This window comes from Colossoma macropomum, unplaced genomic scaffold (genome assembly GCF_904425465.1).
Source record: "Colossoma macropomum unplaced genomic scaffold, Colossoma_macropomum, whole genome shotgun sequence".
NCBI classification, from domain to species: domain Eukaryota; kingdom Metazoa; phylum Chordata; class Actinopteri; order Characiformes; family Serrasalmidae; genus Colossoma; species Colossoma macropomum.
Genome location: NW_023494794.1, coordinates 5,917,714 through 5,933,127, shown reverse-complemented (window position 1 = coordinate 5,933,127; position 15,414 = coordinate 5,917,714). Strand labels below are relative to the sequence as shown.

The 15,414-nt window shown below is 37.4% G+C and overlaps 1 protein-coding gene across 1 annotated transcript in view; it reads left to right on the top strand.

Moving 5' to 3' along the window:
• The window catches only part of ttc33 (tetratricopeptide repeat domain 33), a 65,244-nt gene that overhangs the window by 15,885 nt on the left and 33,945 nt on the right, over positions 1-15,414 (top strand). Inside the window, exon 3 of the mRNA XM_036579964.1 lies at positions 11,243-11,324. Coding sequence (XP_036435857.1) covers positions 11,243-11,324 — 82 coding nt within the window. The remainder of the gene's footprint in view (positions 1-11,242; positions 11,325-15,414) is intronic.

Genomic DNA, 15,414 nt, shown 5'->3' with positions numbered 1-15,414 from the left:
GCTCCGCCATTTATGTAAGCTACGAGAATTTGCATGTTGTTCACGTGATCGGGTGCTTTGCAACTTTTGAATGTCTTTTATATTGTTTATATATATGATTCAGTGATCATTCTGCTTTAGGCCCACTCCCACGCACAACACTGAAAATTAATCCCGCGCCGTAAGATATTGTGGTGGGTCCCGCAGGTCCTGCGGCAGTTCGCGGGAGCGCAGACCTCTACCTCTACAGATTTTTTAAAAAAACTTTTGTGTAAGTATCTGTTGAATGTGTGTTCGACCTTTTTCCTGTTAGTGAAAATTAATAAAATGCAGTAATGCAAAAATTAATTAATGGTCTCCATTTTTGCAGAGTACAGTATGTGTGAGATAATAATCATGCAAAGCTCACATCATTGTCTGTATACAAATGTAACCTTGAGACCCAAATAAATGGGTTGTAAGTAGAACGTTATGTTTCACTCTGATTACCCCAGCAACTGTTAGCAAAGCTGGCAAGGTTTTCTTCTTTACTGTTTCTCACACCTTTCCAGTCAGAGCTCCATTATTTTGATATGGGATGATTAACAGCATTTTGGCTGTAACCACATAATGCGCTGTAGGCTTCTGCCAATCCTGTTTCAAATACCTTGCCGCTGTCAACAGAAGATTAGCTCTGTTTTGGAAAGTAAAAGCAGGGAATCTGTGGAGAGCAGAAAAATTGAGTTTGCATATTCTATTGTGAAGTTCACAAAGCCTTTTTAGCAGCTGTTCTTTGCTTGCTTGTTGAATCTATTTAGTGAGATGAGGATAGTTAATTAAGAGAGAGGTCTGGCAGTCTTTCACCTATGTATTATTTCCTCGGGAGAATACGGGAAAGGACGCTGGTCCCTGAGTCACCAGAGTATCACATGACACTGCACATGTAAATTGGTTCAGCTGGAACAAATTGCAGTTAGTACGGGCATATATGGACTGTTACCTATAGTAACTGACACTTAAGGGCTTTCAAAAGCTCGTCCCTCAGTAGATCTCCAATTGCACACACATTAGAAAAGCTCTTTGTATAGGTTAGCTTACCTTATGTCTTAGCAAGATCATCTCACTTGAATGATTTCTGATTTTCCTATCTCAAGTAATTTGACTCAGACAATATAGATATATTATCTTTCCTCCAGCTTCTCATTCATACAGAAAGCCGACTGATAAAGCTGCTCACCTTAGAGTGGCCATGCCTCAACATTATCTGTTAGTGAATACTCAGCGTCCCAGAAAGAGGCTTGTTGCCCTTGGTGACTCAGTGTAATTGGTTTTAGAATGCATAAGTGAATTGCCATGAGGAAATGATGTGGATCTGGAGCTCAGAGATCACAGTTGTTAAAATCCCTGATAGTATTTCAGCTCTGACTCTAGCTTTCTGGCTCTCTTGTCTGAAGATATACTCACTTCAGGCTGAAGAAGTGGATCTTGCTTTTCTCTCCAAAAGAATTTGCCACTGAAGAGATATTCTCAGCCTACTTTTAATTAGGTCCATGGATATTCGACCTACTAACGTGTGTCTGTGTCCTGTTCCAGATTTCTCTGACCTTGCTCAGAGACTGCAACCATTCCCCTTGGTATGAAGGAGTTCTTGAGAGCAGCTTGCATCCTTATGCACAGTAATAGTGCTAGTAAACTAGAGGTTTACAAGGCTCTAAAACTCTGTTCAGAGTCTTGATCAAATTACATTGTGTTTACTCTACGTCAGTGGCTCCTGCACTTTCCTGCAGAGTTTAGTTCCATCCTGCATCTAACACGCTTACCCAACACCAATACATCTGATCTAGCCAATCAGTGAGTGTGTTTACATGCACTTAATAATCCGATAACTGTAGAAAATCAGATTTTGTCAGTAATCTGATCAACACGTTTACATGCACTTGAGTAATCAGATAATGGAAAACTCCGGGTCTACATGAGTCAGGCAGTAATCGGATTTCTGCTTTGCAACCAGCCAGTAAACAGAATAAGACGTGAAGTAAACGTAATGTTAAACTCAAACTTCATGCAGCGTCTCATTTTTTAATTATTGCGCCACTTTACCTGAAAATATGAACTTACATCATCTAGAAGATGAAGAATATTTATATCCTTCATTTCATTCATTGGTGAAAAACTCTTGCAGAGCTCCATGTTTCCATGTTTCTGTTTAATTAAAATGTTGAGACGTAAACAAAGTCATTCAAAGGGGTTTGATATGAACTAATTTATTTTAGAGAAAATGACTGATTTCTATACAGTAGTGGTGATAGGAACCAGGGGTCATGATGTCTACAATGCCAGTGAAGACATTTTTAGAGAACCTACATGAATTTTTATGTGTATTGTTGATAATAAAATACATTTCAGGCATATAGCGCAAATATAGCCGTTGTATTTACTACACAAAACAAACCAACTAGTGTTTGAAGTTTTTATGTTTTATTTGTTGATAGTTGTAAAATAACAATTTTTTTGTGTACTATTAACTCCTTAACAGGCCATGGACCCAAAGTTTTGTTACACACTTCTATATCACAAGAATAGCTCCGTTAGTTTGCATTGAAGTCCCTGTATATGAAATATATGAAATAAACTTAGAACGTTAAGGGGTTGACACACCCTGCATTGACATCTGCATTGATTGTATGTTCAAAAATACGTTTTAGGCCAAAATCTTATCTTATAACTATGATTAAACAACATCTTAGCTGTCAGGCAGCATTCCTACCCATGCTGTGTCATTATTTTCTGTGAAAGGAAGGCCAGTTGTCTGGTTCCTGTCACTGCCACTGTGACTAATTCTGATTTGGTAAATTTCTCTAGAATTGAGCATTGCATGCCAAACTACTCTAAATGACTCTGTTTGAATCGGTAGAAATCCCTTTTAATGTTTTGCGCAATCTTAAGGGCACTCTTTTGCCTCATAGCATACCCTTTTGTAGAAATTTTCCTCTTAAAGTGCAAAATACTGGGAGGAGATTATTATATTGAGGCATGTACTAAAATTTACCAAGGCTAGTAAATATCAACTGTGTGCTATTTAAAGCCTGTAAAAAGCTTCTTACTTTTGGTGCTAACATGGCTGTTTGTGCTTAGAGAGAAGTTTTCAAAGATTTATTTTTGAGGGCAAAACACTTGTAAATACCTGCTATGTCACATTTTTCTTAGAGCGATGAAGGAAATAAGAAAGGAAGAAATAAAAAAAAATCATAGAATTTTGACCAAATAATAATTTGACAGTATTCTTTTCTAAATGATTATTAGAAGCACATATTAAACCTGTTTGGTACATATTAAAAATCCCTGCTTTACTAAAGCTACTCCCTACATTGTTGTTCTTGCACTGTGGCTTCATTGTGCTGTGATGTACTGTATGTAGCTAAGAAGTTACATTTAAAATTACGCAATTCCCAAACAACCTGAATGTGCTCAGTGAAATTAATCTTGATTTTAAAATTTCACACCGTTTCCAAATGTGCTGGGCACAGAACTCAAGATCTGCTCATGCCGGCAGCTAAAAATAAATATGTTTCAAAATGGAAAGTCAGAGTAGTCACTTATTTTCTCAAACGTCTCAAAAAAAAAAAATGTGTGTTGCAATTATTGGCACCCTTGCGTTTAGTATTTTGTGCGACCTATGTTTACTGAGTGAGTAATCCAATACCACCTAAGCCAACTGTAGAAGAAGCAGCCCCAGAACTTCACATATTCCTGTACTTAACAGTGGGAATGAGGCTCTTTTCTGTACAAGTAAGATCAGGTCATCCAAACTTTAAGCTGTACTTTAAAGGTGCATTGTTAATATTTGAGAGGTTGGAAGGAAAATATCGAGCTGCCTCTAAATGAAAGCCTGTGTGGTGCTGGTAGGCTACACTAGGCTACTCAGATAAGAAAATCAGCAATACTCAAAATTCCCTATGCCTTTTAAAGTTCAGCCGAAAACAGATGAATGAACTACAGCAGTTTCTACTGAGGATGCCGTTGCCCCAGGGCAGAGTCTATCTAGAAGTCTTGTCTGTTTTTTACTGGTAATGAGTCTTCCAATGTAAAAGCCTGCTAGAGTTCCAAATAATACTGTATATTAACATTAAAAAGTTTGTCAGTTGCTGATGTGCTGTAGCTTGTGTAGCAGTTAATGGAGCAGTTGCATGCATTTTTGAATATCTCTTTTGAGTATCTCTTTTGATAGTAGTGCAGTATTATTTTCATTTATTTTCATTGTGAGATTGAGCTAGTTACCCAGAGACTTTTTTTAAACTAGCAGTGTGAAAAATGCAAATAACTGACTATTACATATTGAGTCTATTTTTTGCTTTGAGCAACATGCCACTGTGCATTTACAAAATACACTCCAACAATTTTCACTTGCACCTGATGTAAAAAGGAAGGCGTTGCAGAGGCATTTTACTAGAAGTGCTGCACAGGCTGTTATAACAATGCTGTAATCAGTGATGGCTTGTTCAAAGACGCATTATAAATTAGTAATTAAAAAAAGTAAGAATAAGAAAGAAAACGTGTCAGATCAGTGTCACAATATGCACGTGCTGAAAATTGGTTTTACTGTGTAACTCGCTCCCTAGCATATCTTACCTAAATTGGATTTTGTTGTAACTTTTACCTCCAGCTCCCCCCACGACCCAGAAGGATAAGCGGCTTAGAAAATGTGTGTGTGTCTGTGTGTGTGACTTTTAATGAACTTGTTTTGTGCATTGTGTGGCTGATATTAAAATACAATTATTAGATCAAAATAAACTGGGTACAGTGTCCTTGTTGGGTAGGCAAAGTGCTTATAAGTGTAGTCTACATCGTTAACAATATTTATTGGAGAGAAAACTTGCAAGATGTACCTTTTCCACTGTGGCTGGCCTAAAGGCATGTTGCTTTTATTTCACCCATCAATTAGCACTTTTTTTATTTTTAACAAAATAGGCAACTTAGGGACTGTTTTTAGGAATTCAGCCTTGAGACTGTGAAAAATACCATAAGTTAAGGGGCATATTACTTTGTCATTGCTAATACAATTACATTGTGTTCCACAATTATTCTAAATTCAGTTAGTAATGTCTTGTACCTGTTGTACTTTGAACATCTCATAGTGACTACCTGCTCTTTATGTGATTAGTTTGAAAGTGGAAAAAGAAGAAATAAATTGGTGCTTATTGCACGTTATGAGTCATCAAGGGCCCATATTGTACAGGGTGTCCCAAAAAAATTGACATCATTTCGTAGTCTAATAACATTAACCAATTCTCCCTCAAATGATCTCAAATTTTAACAAAATGTGTAAAAACTAACCAAGTTTAATTTTTTGGTTTTTTTTTTTCTTTTCAGGTTGAAGAATAGCGTTCACTAGAAATGAAAAGGCATTTTGTGTGTTAGAATATGCTTGAACACAGTCAAACAAGAGTGTGCGGTGTGCATTTTCAAGAAAATTCAATAAAAATGCAACTGGAAAGCAGATTTGGACATGGCACAAAAAAATTTTTTTGGGACACCCTGTACATTTTTCTTGTATTATATATATATTTTTTTCCCACTGAGGTCCACTTATGATGTAATCCTTACATATATAAATGGCTGATATATGTAAATGACTAATGTTCTGATTGGCTGCCCTCTGCTGTAAATCATTCAAAAAGCAGTCCAGGCTAAAACACTACTTACAGCTTCATTCCTAATGGGCGATGCCAAACTGCTGTGGGCTGAATAGACAGATGTACACAGATGAACTAAAATATTAAAGCCCAGTATCCTGTTGGTCCTTCGCATGCTGCCAAAACAGCCACAGCCTGCCAAGGTACACACTCTACACAACCTCTGAAGGCGCCCCGTGGTGACTGGCACTAGGACGTTTGCAGATCCTTTAAGTTGTGAGGTGGACAAGCGACAGATCAAACTTGTTGCTCCAGCTTGTCCCACGGATGCTCAATCAGATGAAGAACTGGTGAATTTGGAGGCCAGGGCAACATACTGAACTCTTCGTGTTCATGTTCCTCAATCCATTCCTGAACACTGTGTGCAGTGTGATGCAGCACATTGTTCTGCTGAAAGAGGCCACTGCCATCGGGGAATAACATTGCCATGAAGGGGTGTACAGCAGCGATATTTAGGTAGGTGTTGTGCTGGATTGATGTCTACATGAATGCCAGGACCTAGGATTTCCTAGGAACATTGCCCAGAGCATCACACTCTCTCCAACAGTTTGATGTAAACACAGGGTTAGCATGGGCTCTCTAACCAGTCTCCATATGCAGCAGGATGTGATGCACTGTGTGTTGTGACACATTCCTCCTGTAACTGTCATTAATCATTTCTGTTGGTTCAGACCAGACACAGTGGCCTTTGTTGCCAAACACCCTGTGTGCTGGATCATTGTGTCCATTCTCTGCCAGCTGTTGGTAGGTGCTCAGCACTGTTGACCAGGAGCACCCCACAGGCCTTGCTGTTTTGCACACTCCGACCTAGCTGTCTGGCCATAATGATTTAGCCCTTGTCAAAGTTGCTCAGGTCTTCATGCCTGCCTTCCTCTCCCACATCCAACACATTGACTATGATGACCACCTGTTAATTTACCATTGAATGTATCCCAGACCTTGACATGGTCCATTGTTGTGAGATAATCAGTTATATGCTTCATTTGTGAGTGGTAATAATATTTTGCTTTAACGGTAGTGCTGTCACGATCATGAAATTTTAGCCGGCAACTAATGGTCATATATGAATAACTGCAATAGACGATAGAATTGTCTTTTCTTGTTCATTGAAAGCAGCTACTAAAGTACAAGCCTAAAGTGGCCAGATTGGCTGATTAGCCATCTTGCTTTCTAGCTATGTTTGACTATGTTTGATTAGTAGCTAATTTTTTCAAATAATTGCAATCATCTCTAATTGCGATTAGGGAATTATGACGGAATTGTGAAAGGCCTGCTTATTGGTGTATGTGTAAATGTGTTGATTTGTGTTGCATCACAAAAAAATGAAAACAAAATGGGCTGTTTTTGCACTTCATTTCCGTGGACTGTTGAGTGAATGGTGCATTTTGAAATGTTAACAATGTTTGCATACAACATCAAATTCCATAAAAGAGAAAGCTGTTTGGCTTGGAACACTCCTTATAACTTCAGTGTGAATGGGCGGGGCTAGATCACTGTACACTGAAGGCCGTTATGTGTAAATGGGTTGTTTCCTGTGACATTACAGAAACGTGAATTCAAAATGGGCTGTTGTTGCAGCCTATTTTTCATATATGTTTTGAAAGTTTGACAGTGCTTATGTACTGCATCAAATTATTTTATTCAAATAATAATAAAAAAAGAAGAATTGTTTTTCCAATATATGGGCCCTTTTAAAGGTAACTGAAGAAACGACTAAGTGCATATTAGCATTTCCACAATAAGGAAAAGGAAGCTTATGAATAATGAAACAACGATAAAGTAATTGGCACGTATTATGTTATTGTTTTGTAGTAATAATAATAGTACTACTAATAATAGTTATCTATTTATTTGTTTACCATCATATATCAAAAATTTGAACACCTCTGCTGAAATTACACGTTTTGTTGATTTTTTGATTGAAAATAAGTTTACAGGTCCTCCACAGAGAAAATACTTAAATATGGTATTTTTATACAGATTTTAGTGCAAATGTTTGTATTGGTTTGCTGAGTTTAATATATTAGGAAAAAAAAGAAAATATAACCAGCCACATTTGATATATTATTTTTAAATTCAGAAAATAAACAGTAATAGTGCATTAAAATATGTGATTAAAATGTGTTTGTTCTCTGTACAGGATTTTCACTTAGAAAATCAATGAAACGTAACTTTGCCAGGGGCACCCACACATAGTTGTCTGCAACTATGTATATACAAGTATTATATGTTAAATTGTTTTTTATTTATTTATTTATTTATTACTTGTAGGGTTTGTACGGTCATAAAAATCCTGGGAAAATCATGAAAAATAGGAATTTGGTATCCCAGTCCTGGAAAAATGATGGAAAATAATAAGTGCTGGGATTTCCTGGACATGTTTCCTATACCGTTCATCATCTTATCACATCTGAAATACAGAAGCTTGAAAGTATTAAAAGGATGAAAAGTACACATTTCCTAGCAGTTTCTCTTTCCTTTCTGTCTATTCCCTTCATTTGTGTCCTTAGACAAGTAGTTCTTGTAAGCCGTTCAAAATGTTTGCTTAGTCTAAGTGCTAATAAAATCTATTTATTTTTTTTTAGCTTCATTTCGTTTGGTTGGAAAGCGGAGAAACAGGTTAACTCACTGTGATGCAGATTGTGAAATGCTCCCTCACACATATACATACAGATAAAATATCTACTGTCATGCTTGTATTGCGGTTTTCCTCAGTACGTGCTTCTGTCTAAGAGCAAAGGATGACGTACGTGACCTGACATGACCCATGTGTGAAGATGTGTTAGCCCGTGTCACTTTATTTAATTGCAAATCTCCAATACGCAGATGCACACAACACATCTGTCACTTGTCTTGAAAACCAAATATATGAGTGTGGTCTTTACAGTCTCAATATTGTTTGTTTGAAAGGAACTGTCCGAGGCAGACTGCAGTTAGAGGAGGTAATTTATGACCTGGATGGCTCTTTGGCCTATTGCTTATAAACTTGTCGACAGTGTAGGTCAGCACTAATCATTGCTCCTTCTGTCATCATGGCACCAAAATTAACTTGCGTACAAGTGACTCTCCCACTCACCTTGTGTTTATTTTGTTATACTACATTTATGACCCGTATCTAGAGCTCTCATCACTTACTTGTTTGCTTTTCACTCTTTATTTTTTCACTCCTTTTAGCAGGATGTTTTATCACTTATCGCTTAGTGGTGACTGGAAAATCATCCTCAGTAGCTGATGTCACATCACTTTAGAGTAAACATCCATCTGACCTGAATTATGTATTGTATTTTAAATAGGGATTGCCATTGTGGCTTCCTGATTCTAGATTAAATGGGAAAAGAGTTTTGTGGCTTAGAACTAAGATTATGATTGTAACTTTACAAAGTTGGTTTATATGTTTATTAAAGTAAGACCATACTGTGCAAAAATCGTAAGCCATGAATACGGTTGAACTGTTTTATCTGAACAGTAATTTTGTTAATTTTACCTGTAACAGCACTATTTAACATTAGAATAACTATAAAAAGTAACATATAACAAACATTTCTTGTTTACAAAAAGGTTCTGAATATCTTTGTTGGAGAAATACTGTTAGAAGAACATGGGTTTGATTCCTGACTTCTCAGTTCTTTCCATTACATAGATTTGTTCCATCACCAGCAGATCTGATTTCATAAGCTAGGTATTGGATGGTAACTGTAAATACTGAGCTTCCCTGAGGAGAGGTGTGTAATTGGTTAAGCCCTACATAAAATCACAAAGTATCACAATGTTTTGCTAGGTTTATTTTGTTTTATTTAATAATTTATTTATTTAGTCTATCTTAATCCATCAATCTTTTTTTTTCACACAAAGATAAATAAATCAAATTTACCTAGTGCCCCAATAATAGCTTTACATGTTGTTTTCAAGACATTTCCACAGTACTGTGTTCTATAATAAAGTTGCTGCTGCTGTTTTAACATAATGTATTATCATCCATGTTTATGGACCATTCTACTGAATTACATCATACTTCTTTTTCTTTTAATTAAAAAAATTCATACCTTAGATATTTATAAAGATTATTTTATGATCTATTTAATCCCAAGCCCTTATACAGAAAGGTGGCTGTCCCAAATCCTAACTTGTAATTTTCGACTTGTCAAAACTTACTTAAAATATTTTTTTATTTTTTCAGTGTTTTTTAATTTCTTTTAAAATTAAGTTAAAACATTTGAATTTATTCACATTTATTCAAATTATTACATTTTATTCAAGGAGTTTAATTTTAAAAAAATCAAAAAGTGCTGTTCTGTGTTTTCTTGTCACCATCGAAACACAGAGTTGGTCCGTAGGCAGAGCCTTGTTTTAGCTACACCCTTGTGTTTTAGAGCAGGAAGAGAGATTGCGTGGCCACATGGTGAGCAGTTAAATCCCATATCTTTGAAGTAAGTGTGTCCCAAAGTCATAAAGTCAGTGTCTAACAATAAGAGTGTTCACTACCAAAACATATTTTCTGCAATGAAGTGAACTTTTTGTGTTTTAATGAAAATATTATGATTTTATGTGTGTACAACTGTTCAAAGCTGTATTTGCTAGTCATGTACTGACCAGTGGTTTTGAGTTCTGCTTAAAATGCGCTAAAATTGTCACTACCGAAATAGTCAATACTGAAGCATTTGGTACAGTTAATGATTGCTTTATTACTGACAAAATAGAATGTTCAGTCTCACACATACAAATGTGTCTCCTCAAGTGGCCGCTCAGCATGAATTATCAAGTGACCTCAAAAGCACATAGTGTTTAAACCAGTGATCCTCAGCCTGTGTGTCATGACTCCCAAAATTGCTGTCAAAAAAAGAGACATAGGCCTAGTAAGACTGCGTATTAATGGTCTCCGTCTTGACTCACTCTTTGTATCCAGGTCTCTGCCTTCACTGTGACTTGCCTCTAGTGGTATTGACTACAACACTACAAAGGCCTCTTCTGATGTGTCTTTGAGAAGGATTTATCAATGAAGCCCCCATGCCAGTGATCACGATGTCATTATAAACTAAAGAGAGTGGTTGTACTAAAAGCTTCACTACTTTATAAGATGATTATTAATTAGATGATTATTAACAGCTGAATGCGCTTGGAGGAAAGTGCCAACCAGCAGTTCTGTTACATCAGATGACAGATGCCTGTGCTGACTCAAATGGACATTTTCTGCACTTGAATGTTTTTGTTTTTCTTTGAATTGAATTTGAATGTCAGTTTTTATTTCGACTGACGTAAAATGCAGGTTAAGAAACAGTATCTGTTTAGCTGATCAGTCATGTCTGTCCAATACCTGATCCTCTTCATAAGATCAATATTGGTTCTGATGTTGATATAGTGTATCAGATCTGTGCATCATTGGAAAGAGGATAACAGAAGTTCTTTAGTGGCTTTTAAAACATTTTCCTCCAAATGTCCTCATTAGTGAACTGGTGCTTTGGTCAGAATTGTTTGTGTGCTTGTGTGTGTTCAGAGAGATAGATAATTGTGTGTGTCAGGGGAGAGGTCTTTTGTATAATGCACTATATCACTTTCAGCACAATGGAAAATGTGTTCTTGTGGGTTTTCCTCAGACACTGGGAGGCTGTGAAGAAATGGGATGAGGCCATCCAGCTGACCCCTGAAGAGGCTCCACTGTATGAGATGAAGTCACAGGTATGAGTCCAACCCAAATACATATAAAGTATGCGAAGACTAGGGCTGGGGATTGATCAAAATCTTTCAATATATATCTGTTCCCAGTTCCTTGACTTTGATAATAATTCCTGAGCAGTATCTTCTAAGTTCATTCAAGGTACTAGTATTCCCAGATGTGAATGTAATTGAGCCCTTAAACATGTTGGGTGATGTGATATCCCTCATTAAGACCAAATTTTTGTACCTATCATAGATGAAATTGTTATAGAAACATGGCTGTTGAGCTGCACTAGTTGAACTCACTCAGATATCATACTCAGAAAAAGCTATCAGTGCAACAGTGTACATTGTAGCACACCCTCAAACCACAGTGTCAGGTTTTACACATTGAACGAAACAGCTTTGGGCCAATATTGAATCATAAACTCTGTGACATCTGTATGAAATTCTTTATCAGTAGATTACCTTTTTGTGGCCTCAATAAAGATAAAAATAAACTGCAGTGGCAACCTTTATTGAACTGAGCTGTTATGTTCTTTTATTTGGCAAAGATTAAGCTTCAGTTCACACGCTACCACTGCTTGCTCCCACATCCACTTCAGTGTTAGGAACAGTTTAAAAATTACTAGCCTAGCAAAATTTGCTTTTATAATTATTTTTAGTAATAGTATTGGTCGTAGAAGTATTAGAGCCTGTTTACACCTTGCATCAACATGTATTTTCTGTCCGGATTGTATCTCGATAAACTTTGGTAGGATTCCATTTACAAGTTTCACTAAAATCACCAGTTTAACCGGATGAGATCCGATTGTACTTTTCCCACGTAAAAAGCACATCAACACATTGTTTCTGTTTTACTTTTGTTTACTCTTCTGTTACGATACAAGTGGACAGGCTTGACTTGGACACTTTTGGAGTACAAGACGGCTCTTTGTTTGGGGCTAACCTTAGCCTCGTGTGTCCTTCTTTCGTTTAATTGTTTTAATTGTTCTCACCTTCTAGTCAACACTTGCTGGGTGCGTTTCTGCTAACGTAATTGTAAATGGATAACCAAATAAATTCCGTTCACACTTTAATTAAATGCGGTCGAGATGTGTCTCTAACTACCTCTGTATGTGGTTTGAGTGGATCGTAATCTGCTCACAGTGTGTCCTAGATGTGTTTACACCTGGCTTTTCATGCGGTCAAGTGAAATCGCAACATGATCCTCATGTGAATACAAGGTGTAAACAGACCTGTAGTATCTCTGTAAGTACATTTGCTAATGCTTCTGGATACGTGAAATAAAACGTAAAGCAAAGGGGGGAAATTTCACTCTTATCTTCACTGTTTGACTGTGTAATTATAATGCTACTGCTAATGATAATAAAAGATTTTATTTATATAACATGTTCACCAAGCTCAAGCTCGATTACAATATCAGTAATGGAACATGTTGGAACAAACCAAAGACACAACAGAACTCACAACAGGTAACTGGAGAACAGAGTATGCCAAAAAGACTGACAGTCACCAGAAGAGAAAAGTAAGAGAATGTGAATGTACCTTACTCTTTAATCAGCCTTTATAGTTACTCTGATGAAGATCAAAAATTAGTTTGAATTCTTTTCTAAATGCTCACTCATAAACTATCACAGTGCATCCAACATTAAAGGCAGCACCACGCTTTTTATATTTTACATTTTATATAATGGTAGACAACAGGCTAGCACACAGATATAACTACTCGTAACTACTTTCGGGGCAAATGAGTGGACAAATGGACAAAGCAGAAGCCTCTGTTTGTTTTGGACAGTACATTAGGTGTGAATGGGTTAAAGGATGGAGATAATCACAGTGGTGAAAGTGAAAAAGGCAGTCTTTACAAGGCAGTCTTCACATGTCTTAACAGTCTGAACCTTGCAGCCGGAAGTCTAATAACATTGATGTACTCTTGAATGTTTTGTAGTGTTTGAGTTTTTTCATTTTTTTCATGCGCTCCCCTTCACTCCTCTGGTATGTACGCTGACTGCCTCTATAAAGAATTCCTTACTTGTTCTAGTATGTTTTGTTGTTTTGTTCTGCTCTTTGGCCCCTTGTCCTCCTCCACCATGAAGTGCACTTGGCGCTCCCTCCCTAAGGGAGCCATTTTTCTGTTTTATCCTTTGCGCTAAGTGCAGCTACAATAAATGTGCGTGAGAAATGGAGGAAATGAGTAAAATGAATCTATCTATAAATCTATAAAATGAATCACTACGTAGCCATAGCATATAAAAATTTGGTTTTCCAAACTTGGAAAAGTCATAGAATTTCCTGGGCTTTTCCTCCATGCGGTCCATCATCTCATCACATGAGAAGGCAAATTAACAAGCCAAATGAAAGAGGAAAACAGATCTCTTCTGCTACTTCTTAGCCTGAGTGCAGCAGCACTAGCCTCTTCACTACGAGCCATGGCGGTCAGTCTGCACCGTGGCTGACTGAACAAACACTAGGGCTTTGTTCACACAGCAGGTAAAAGTGGCCCAAATCTGATCTTTTTCTTCATATGTGACACAGATATGTCATCTGTGTGGCAGTGTGAACAGCAAAAAATGCACTGAATCTGACATTTTCAGTTCTGTTTTGAGATGCTTTCATATGTGGTACTGAGATCCGATACGTATCCGATACGTGGCATTGCGAGTCTGAACAGCCAGATCGGAATTCATGCGACTTTTACGTCAGTCCAATTCGACATTCTTCATACTTTCGTGCTGCTGAGACTAATAAACATTTAGGCTGATGTTTCTGTACCAAAAAGTTAGAGGAGACTTATCTAGAACTCTCCGTGTTCGAAGAGATTTAGAAAGAAATGTCCGAACGTAGCCGTAGGAGAACGAGGCTGCAGTGTGAACAGTTAAAAGTCTGAAAGCAAAGTTTTAAGAATCCGAGGATGAGAACCAAGGAAGTGCCTGTGCCTTTTTTGATGGCGAGCTCGAACACATTCTGGGTGACGAGCCCAGCTATCAGTCAATGAAGCTTCATGATCGCTTCTGTGATACTGGCGAAGGTGAAACTGAACCCTCTGGGAGTGGACTGGTGTTCGTTGGTCATGATTGTTGACCGCTGGATGAGCGCGCCAAGTGAAGCAACGTGAAGCATTGTTCTTTTGCGCATGCGGGTTTGTTTAGGAGCGTGATCTGTTCAGACTGATGTCGCATACAGATCACATTTAGAAGATAATGTGCACAGCCAAACAAAAAAAAATCAGATTTGGTGAGAAAATCAGATTTGGGCCACTTTCACCTGCTGTGTGCACGTAGCCTAAGTGCTACACTAGAGTTGCAGTAGGTAACCCATATAAAAATCATTTTTTTTTCTATGTTTGCTAAAACTGTCACTATGTCCTGACAGTAGTACATGAGACAGATAATCTGTGAAAATTGCTCAGGCTGCTGGTTAGCAGTGTTTTATTTGAAAGTTGCTGAAAATATCTTTCTGAAGTGCTCAGGCAGTCGTCTCGGTTTGCTGTTTGTCTTGATATTTATGTGTGCCTGTGCTCTCACAGCTAATTGTTCTTATTGTTTTCACGACAGTTTCTGTTATTAAACATCTAAGCACTGATAATGCTGACGAGTGTGTGCTAGTTGTCTGCGCGTGCACAGCCACCTCTTCTGTGAGGAGGGGTTTTGGAGACTAGAGTGCATCAGAGGGGAAGGGACACGGAAGTTGTACGCATCCCAGTTTTTAAGCTAAGACCACTCGTCTCAATCCTACCTACTGCAGCTTTAAAGAATAAGAGCTAACTGCTGAGATACTCTCAATGAATAAATGCAATTGTTGTGCTCTGGGTTGTGAACAGACATCCTTCTGTTAAACACTGTAAAAATGTAATGTAAAAATTCGCTGACATTGTGGATTCGGGCTGGACTAAAATCACTCAGAAATATCAGTAGCCTAATTAATATATTAACTCCCCTCACAATATAAAACCAATGCCGTCCAAATAGAACTTACTTCTATTGCTGGTTAAATAGATGTTCCTTTGTTATTTTTAACTTACTCGATTTAGTAACAACTATAGGTAAACATACTGAAATGGGGAACAGTGTCAGTCTAGTCACTGTGAGGTGTTTGCAAATCATGGTGG